Below are 8,198 nucleotides of genomic sequence, written 5' to 3' on the forward strand. Positions count from 1 at the left end.
TGGTATCATGCCAAAGCAGTGGCACAGGGGATCAGCGCAGGGCTCTATCAATGTCAACAGAACCTAGAGGTATTGACCATCGATACCTGGACCACCTCTACACCGGCTCAGCCCCTTGATCTCATTGGATATCGACATCTTACCAAACTCACATTACCAGCCACAGAAGCCGTGAAGTTGGAAGATGGTTGTGAGCTTCTTGCACGAATGGTCTCATTTCCAACGTCGTTAAAATTCTTGATCTTGGTCATGGCCCAGCGTGGAAGAAGTGACACTCTTTGCTCGGCACTACATCAATACGTTGAAAACGAACAGGTCTCGCCCATTCTCAGAACTTTGGATGTCATCTGGGAGCGCAGTCGTACCTCCAAGGCCCCTGAAATGACAAAAGTTGAAAGTTCTTGTGCATGTCGTGGAATTATCTTCCGTTCAAGGCTCTCTCTTCGATAGATTGTTGACAAAAAAAGATATTCTCACTGCCCTACTCAGGGCTCAAAGGGCATTAGAATCAATAAGCGAATGCGAAGGAATAATTGGCCCATTGTTTTCAGAAGAGGGCGTCCGCTTTCATCGATCTTCCTGTTAATTCTCCTCGATTTCCAGCCCGAAGATTGCCCATCGTTCGAGTTCTTGACAGATACTGTACTGTCTCTTGGCATGAATAACACCCACCATGTACGTACATACAGGAACGTACAATACAACAGAACTATGGAAGGACCAAAAGTTATCATTCATCATACGAGAATACCCACAATAAGGGTAGGATAAAAATAGAAAGACAATCCAAGCGGGCTCCTTTTTTGGAATTACCACGAGCCTATCCTGGGAATGGCCCACCGATGGACAGTCAACTTTGCTCTCCCCCGAGGACAAGCAAGAAAGATGATCTGGTCCCCTGCTGAAGTTGCCTTCGAACAGCTCTCACTCCCTTCTCAATCCCTTTGTCAAGGCTCAGATTACATTACTTCTTAGAACGTACTCATACTTTTACTATAACTATCGATGGACCCGTAAAGCGGTAATCTGGAATGATTCAACCTTGCCTGACTACATTCTCACCTGCATTATCAGAGTATCGAGCCTGCCAGGAGCCTGATTGACGGGGAATGCTCTTTCCCACCGGACGATTCGTGACTGGACCGTCATTCGATGGACGACGTATCGCCAATTCTTCTCACCGGGGGGAGGATCTCCTCCCTTATACGCTCGTCCCGCTTTGACCGAGAAGTGCTCGAAGATGTTCAAGCCACCCTTCTTCGGGTTGAAAGCTTGCTGTACCAATGTTCAGGAACACACTCTTCTGGCCGGGGCTCGGCTGCGGGTGAATCAGTTGGCCCTGACGCGTCGATTGCGAGTGACAAACCCACCACGGACGAGTCTCACCTTTCCGTTGATGTTCACGCTGCAGTGTCAATCCAAGATGACCTACCTACCCTTCCTTCTAACAGAAATTTCGATACACTGGAAGTTAAATCAACCCCTTCATCTACGAACACCGTCACCACAATAGGCCAAATCTTCAATTACGATCTCTACGCCGCGGATCAAACAGCACTGGTAGATGTGCCCCTACGGCAAGAAGACACACGAAGGGAATGCGATCAGGGGTATGGCTGGGTCAACATTGTCTATGAGGACACGGATGAGAAGACTTCCTCAGGAGGAGGAACCCACGACACAAGGAACCCAAGCTTTTGTAACCCATGAGGCGAGTCATGTTATAGTGCAAGCGCTGATGAGTGCACCCAAGCGTCACTAAACGGAGCATGATCTTGCTGCAATAAAGAGAAGAGCTGATATTCTCAGTGATTGATTGGCATATGGTTGAGAGTGAAAAACAACGGAAGTGTTAGGTGCGCCATAGTTCTGAGATGGGTGCGAGGCTGTAGCCCCTGACGCTAAAAGCTTGGCTTGGCGATCAACCACAATCTACAGATCATCTATAAAAATTTCCATTGACGCGCACAGGCCCTGATGTATTGTTACTCTATAGGTGGATGAGGCACTGGGTGTGAGTGAAAGGGATTGATGGCCAAATTGTGAAATGTAAAATCTAATACCTTAAACCTGCTGTGTCCGGACGTGTTTCCTCCATCGAGCAGGCTGAGAGAATTATACAAGACTTATACCCCATGAAAAACCAATTTAAGTTCAGAATCGCACGTCAGCACTACCACAGTAAACTTTACTGTGCTGAGTGCCTCTATACATACTCATACCAGATTCTTCCCCATTGCCGATTTTGATCTCAAATGTAGGTTAATCTTCAAGTATTGTATTTCTAATATTAGAATTCAGAGCATCGAGTGTTCAGAAAGTGGTCACATCTAGACCTTGGAGTCCTGAGGATCGACACTCTGTGTCTACGAAGGACTTCACATATAATTACCGCCAAATTTCTCTTGAAGTCGCCCTGGTTACCGTTTCCACAGGACTGTATCACCACATATCCGAGAACTATTGTCGTACTGAGAAAGTCTGTAACATGCACGAATTCAAACGACTTTTAGTGTTTCTTACAACCTCTGTGCAGCTGGTCATGTCTACGCCTTTCGATACGCCAAGCCTTTTTCGCCGTCAATGTCCTGGTGATGCACTTACCGTCCTCGAAGGTTCTACTTGCGACATGAGCCAGGCAGACGCCCTGGCATGTTCGGACAATTGTTTTGACATAGTGAGTCATATGCGTTCAAGGGATCCATCTACAGTACTAACTATTTCCAGCTTCAATGTACTCAACAATCTTCCGATCCAAACACGTGGCTGACTTCGACCATCACTGCTAATACCCCGTTCACTTGGACTTATATTGCACATTGTGGATTTCCATTCTGTCAGGTAGCAAATGACCAATATGTATGTATGGGTCCGCTTGAGGAGAACTAGTCATTTTCTTCGATTCTTCGGAAAAGGATTTCAGTGTCGGTTAGCACTTAGGATGTAAGCTTGGATACTGTAATAATTGGACAGATCAGTGAGATGATCTAAGCGAGAAGGAACGTAAATGGCCGAAGAATATTTTTTGGTCCTAAAACTCGAGGCATATAACTCCATAAGCTTGGAAATTTGCAGGAACAACACAACTTAATGTTTAATGTATGTAAACAGTTCTGTGAGAAGTCAGAGGCTAAAGCACTTCCACGATTGTGACTATTTAAATTTCCAACGTACCCCGAACAATTTCTTACCACCCGCAAGTCTGACTTACACCTCCCTCATAACCATGCCCATACCCATGCAGCCTGGATCCCATCGGCACCTCGCTCGTTCGGCCCAGAATAGAGAATCACGTATCGATTTGGGAGCTATCGGGAATGAATCCGGCTCCAAGTCATCGACCGCTCCAAACCACCTCGAGCAGATCGCCAGGACAGCGGAAAGGATCAGCACATCATGGAAAAAATTGTCCCCCGCCACTGACATGGGAAGAGATATCAAAAAGGGAATTGGAAAACAGATTGAAAAGGCCACCGAGCCAGGGATGCTGAAACCTAGCGCATCTGCTCCCCGCCAGACGCCTCCCGGCGTGAGAGCGATTATGCTGACGGTCCGGCACGAATCACCGTGGAAGATGTACAAGCAGGGATATGAGCTCAAATTCGAGGACTTTGTCACCGTCGCCGTCGGTTTATCTCCGAATTCAGGCAAGGTTGCCATAAAAAATTACAAAAGACGTGAAGGGGAAATAATCCTCGACATGTTGAACACAGTTCGCCACGAGAAATTTATCAGGGTGATGGAGGTTTTCGAGTGGGAACAGACGTACTTTGCCGTCTTCGAACACGTTTTCGTCTCACTGGAGCAAGTGGTGGCTTGCCCGGCTTATCCAACTGAGCGACAGCTGGTCGCCATTCTGGCACAGGTGTGTTGACGTCCTAGGTGCTGATGGAGACCTGTTCTCTGACTAGATTAGATTCTGGAAGGTCTGTGTTATTTGAGCTCAATCGGGCTCCAGCACGGCTCGTTGGCATGCTCAAACGTACTACTGAAGCCGAGCGGAGACATCGTCCTGGGTGAGCCTCCAACAATGGCCGTATAGGGAAGGACTGATCGATTGCAGCCAACCAAGAGTACTGTTGTGCCGCTGAGGAACCAAACACGGCCGATGTGAGGGCGGTCGGCTATATCGCGATGGAACTAATGCAGAAGTATGTAAAAGACGATGGAGCTATCGGAATCGAGAATCCCAATCGCTGGACCGGGAACTCTCCATCCGTTGGGTTTTTGTCGATGACTACTTCTGCAGAGTCCGTGACGGAACTGCAACAGGTGAGGACTTCTGAATAAGAATATTTCTGACAGCTACTGATCCTCCAAGCACAACTTGTTGCAGCGTTCATGGCGCAAGGAGGACTTGGTGTTGTTGGAAGAGCTGGCTTCGTTCTCCGTTCGGAGAGCCTACAGATACTTCGATTGAGGTCCGGAAGCATTAAATCTAAGTATTCTTTGCTATGCATGATGCGAAGCTTTCAAATCGGTTGGCGATATGACGCTCCCTCGATCTCATATAGGAAAACCGCCCCAGACAAGCCTCACATGTAATACCATTCTATGTGAATTCCCGACCTGCGTTTGAGTTTTGGGAGATTCTGGATGTCAGACCCCATCACAGACCGTAATTCTACACATACGTTAAACGAGATAGAATAGTGAAACTTTGTCACTCCTAAGGCGCATTGCATTTCAACTAGGATCTAAACATAGCACAGTGCTGGGATGATCATCTTCTCCTGAGCTATTTAATCTTCAATCTCGTCCTTCCCAGCCATGGCCTGTTAGGCATCTTCCCCAGGGCAATATTCTCTTCGAACGATTCATCTCTCTCCCACCATGGATACTACTCAGATCTATGCGGTTGTTATCGCTGGCATTACTCTGATATTGCTATTGCGAACCGGAGTTTCCTCGTTTGCCCCCAGGCTCATTGCCACCGCTTCCTGGATACACCAATACTTGAGATCTACCTATGTTCTCAACCGTCACACCTTTATGGGTCCCTGGACTGTGACCGCAGTCTTGCTGCGCGTGACATATCTGGCAGTCAACGTGGTGTGTTTGGGTGTTGGTGTCGCCGATCTGTCGCATGCTGGACGCCGCGCAGGGACGTTGTCAGTCATTAATTTAGGTCCGTTGTTAAGTGGTCTCCACCTCAACTTTCTGGCCGACTTGTTGGGTCTCTCTGTCGGCGCCGTTCGAGATGCCCATCGTACAGTCAGCTTCGTGGCTTTTGGGCTGGCCGCTTTTCACGTCATCGTGGCCGCCGTGACCGAGCGGGCGTTATTTCGGAGAGAACTAGAGAAACCGTTCGTGGTCATTGTGAGAGCCTCCTTCCCTCCAGCTTTTCTCGCTGCTAATCTACCTAGGCGGCTTTGGCATTCTGTATACTCATTATCACTCCACGACGCTTGGTCCAGAAAGCGTCCTATGAGATCTTTATTCGACTTCACCAGATTTTGTCGCTTCTTTGTGCTGCTTCAATCTGGGAACATTTGTCGTCAGTACGGTCTCCGGATCGATTGTATCTTCTCATCTTTCTTGCCTTAATGGCAGTGACATTCGCTTGCGAAGCCGTGTTGGTTCTTGTCCGCAATGGATGGTCATTCCGTAAACGCTCACGGGTCACCGTCACGAGCTCGTGTGGGATGCTGAAATTGAAGGTGCATCTCTGCAAACCTTTGAAAATCGAGCCTGGCCAGTACATAAATCTATGGATGCCCTCCGTAGGCCTCGGAGCCTTTTGGCAGAGCCATCCGTTTATGGTCGCCTCTTGGTCCACCGAGGCGCAAGAATGTCTGGAGATTTTCATCCAGCCACGGCGAGGCCTGACGAGAGACCTTCTTCACATTGCTCGCCCAAATGGACCTTTCGAGTGCAAATGGGCCATGTTTAGCGGACCACATGGTCACACTGTCCCGGTTGGTCAGTACGAGACAGTTGTGTTGATCGCTGATGGAGTGGGAATCGCCTCTCAAGTGCCATACCTGAAGAAACTGATTCATGGCTACCACCATCGTCGCGTGGTCACTCGTCGGATCCATTTGATCTGGCAGATCAGTGATATTGGTAGGTATTCCGACTTCAGACCCGACTCCTGCTGACCATCTCAGATGTCGGCATTGCCGCGCAGCCTTTTGTGAACGATGTGTTGGATGAAGACAAGCTGGAGAGCGGTGGTGTACGTGATTTGTCAATTCATTCTTCCCCCATCACTGATCAAATGATAGATCCTCCAGGTCTCCATCTACGTCAACCTCGACGATATTTCGAAGATCTCGTTTGGGAGACGAAGCACCGTCTACCCTGGAAAGGCCAATTTCGACGAGTTGGTGGAGAAGGAGTTAGCTTTCGAAGGTGAATCTCGAGACGACAAAACCGAAGGCTTTCCCGGAAGTCTTCCCTCAACCCCAATTCCCCCGGAGTATAGAACGCCATGTAAGCGGTCCTCATCTCTCTTCTAGATTCAACTTGACCGAATTCAGACGTGCCAGATCTGGCGAGACGAAGTGCTCTTTCCGAGTATTCGACCGACGAGTTCATGCAACCATGGACAAACGTGCCACTCCAGAATGAGGGCGGCGTACCTCACTCGCTCACACAGGATAAGCGGCAAGTGTCCGAATTGCGGCAGACATCGCAGGGCTCGACCCTCATCCTCAGTAAGTCTAATCGTTCCTGAAAAATAGCACAAACTGATCCAATTCAGTGTCGGCATTTGCGGAAACTCATGACGTTTTGAGGAGATTGGCACGACGGCATCTTCATGAAAAGGTGACCTTGGTCGAGACGGATTTCCAACCCTTCATGAGATAGATCTAGAAGGAGGCCACCAAGCCGCATCATAGGTTCTCTAATCTCAGATTAGCCATGACAAAAAAATCGATTCCGTAAATGAACCTAACGGAGACAATCTTTTCTTAAGTCAGAATAAGGTTAATATTGGCATTACTTCGCCCATGTCCACATCACGTAAGCAATACTCACCTTTCCTCCAATGAAGATTAAGATTTACTTGGCATGCATATCATGTATAAAGACCGTCGCGTTTTCTCCGGGCAGAACTGGAAACTTTGGGCCTGTAGAGCATATTCGTCCATTAAGGCTGTCTCTTCTCCTTTGACCGTCTCCGCCCCCATTCGGTTACTTTCGCTTTGTCTCTTTTCTCGAGAGACTGGGTTCGTGGGACACTTGCCCAAACAGAATGAATTTCCAAGGCCTGCTTCTCCCTGAGATATGGACGGAAATCTTCAATATGATGTCCAAGGAACGCCACTTGTGTGAAGAAAATCATATCAAGAGTGTTCGTCTTACATGTCGACTATCCAACTAACTTGCGACCTCTTTTCTCATGTCTGAGATGTCTTGTGCGCCTCGGTCCTCCAACTTGAGTAGGCTTACAGCCGTATCGCAACACCCTGTTCTCCGTCGATGATGGATCAAGTCGATCGTCCATTCTCCGACACGATATAAGCGTTAGGAAACGTTGCTCGATTTCAAACAGCATTACAATATTCATCCCCCGCTCCAGTAAATCTATCTCGTTACGAAGTGAATGAGTGGAAATCCTCTTGGTTTCGTGGTATGTCGAACACCAAAACACTTCCGATAAACGATGCGGCTCCGGGCCAAAAATAACTATCAGTCATAGTCTAAATGAACACCACATACAGTACATAGGAAAAAGTCAAAACCCCACCCCAAAGGCGGTTCACCGACCGAAGATGTCTGGAACCATGTTAGAACTCCAAGATGCTGTCCGCTTATGTCTCATGCAGCCCGCAACGTTTGACCCATAAAGGAATGTCCTTCACAAATCGCCGAGTGATGCCTTCCTCTATTTCTCCTTGCTCAACGAGGAAACCAGGATTCTGGTCCTCATAGACCAAGTCGAGATCGAAGGCTTTCTCGAGAAGAAAGTCGGCTGCTTTTTGATATTCATGTTTATATGATTCGTTCTTCACCCGAGACTTGAGCCAGTCACAGTAGTCTTGTAAATTAACGTCGTGGTGGCCCGCGATGTCGAGACGCATGGTTTCGGGCCACTGCATGCTCTTTGACTCTGTCGAAGATTGAGGAGGCAGAGCGTTGGTGAACTAGATGAGGTCCTGTCGAAAGAAACAGATCTGCTGTTGACACGTTTCTTCCGCGGGTATTTGCGTCGAAGGCTGTCCGGGATGTCGTCGTGAGATTGAAGACGA

At 48.2% G+C, this 8,198-nt stretch overlaps 2 protein-coding genes across 2 annotated transcripts; one reads left to right on the plus strand and one right to left on the minus strand.

Moving 5' to 3' along the window:
- Nucleotides 1-3,226: 3,226 nt before the first annotated feature.
- Nucleotides 3,227-4,420, plus strand: PV06_11223 (uncharacterized protein; the record flags this gene model as incomplete). Its single annotated transcript, XM_016412861.1, has 4 exons — nucleotides 3,227-3,865; nucleotides 3,917-4,016; nucleotides 4,064-4,272; nucleotides 4,322-4,420. 4 exons carry the CDS (start codon nucleotides 3,227-3,229, stop codon nucleotides 4,418-4,420), a joined length of 1,047 nt encoding a protein of 348 aa, XP_016256794.1.
- Nucleotides 4,421-7,760: 3,340 nt separating this feature from the next.
- On the minus strand, nucleotides 7,761-8,030 carry PV06_11224 (uncharacterized protein; the record flags this gene model as incomplete). Its single annotated transcript, XM_016412862.1, has 1 exon — nucleotides 7,761-8,030. One exon carries the CDS (start codon nucleotides 8,028-8,030, stop codon nucleotides 7,761-7,763), a length of 270 nt encoding a protein of 89 aa, XP_016256795.1.
- Between the last annotated feature and the right edge of the window lie 168 nt (nucleotides 8,031-8,198).

Source organism: Exophiala oligosperma (genome assembly GCF_000835515.1).
Source record: "Exophiala oligosperma strain CBS 72588 unplaced genomic scaffold supercont1.22, whole genome shotgun sequence".
NCBI classification, from domain to species: Eukaryota; Fungi; Ascomycota; class Eurotiomycetes; order Chaetothyriales; family Herpotrichiellaceae; genus Exophiala; species Exophiala oligosperma.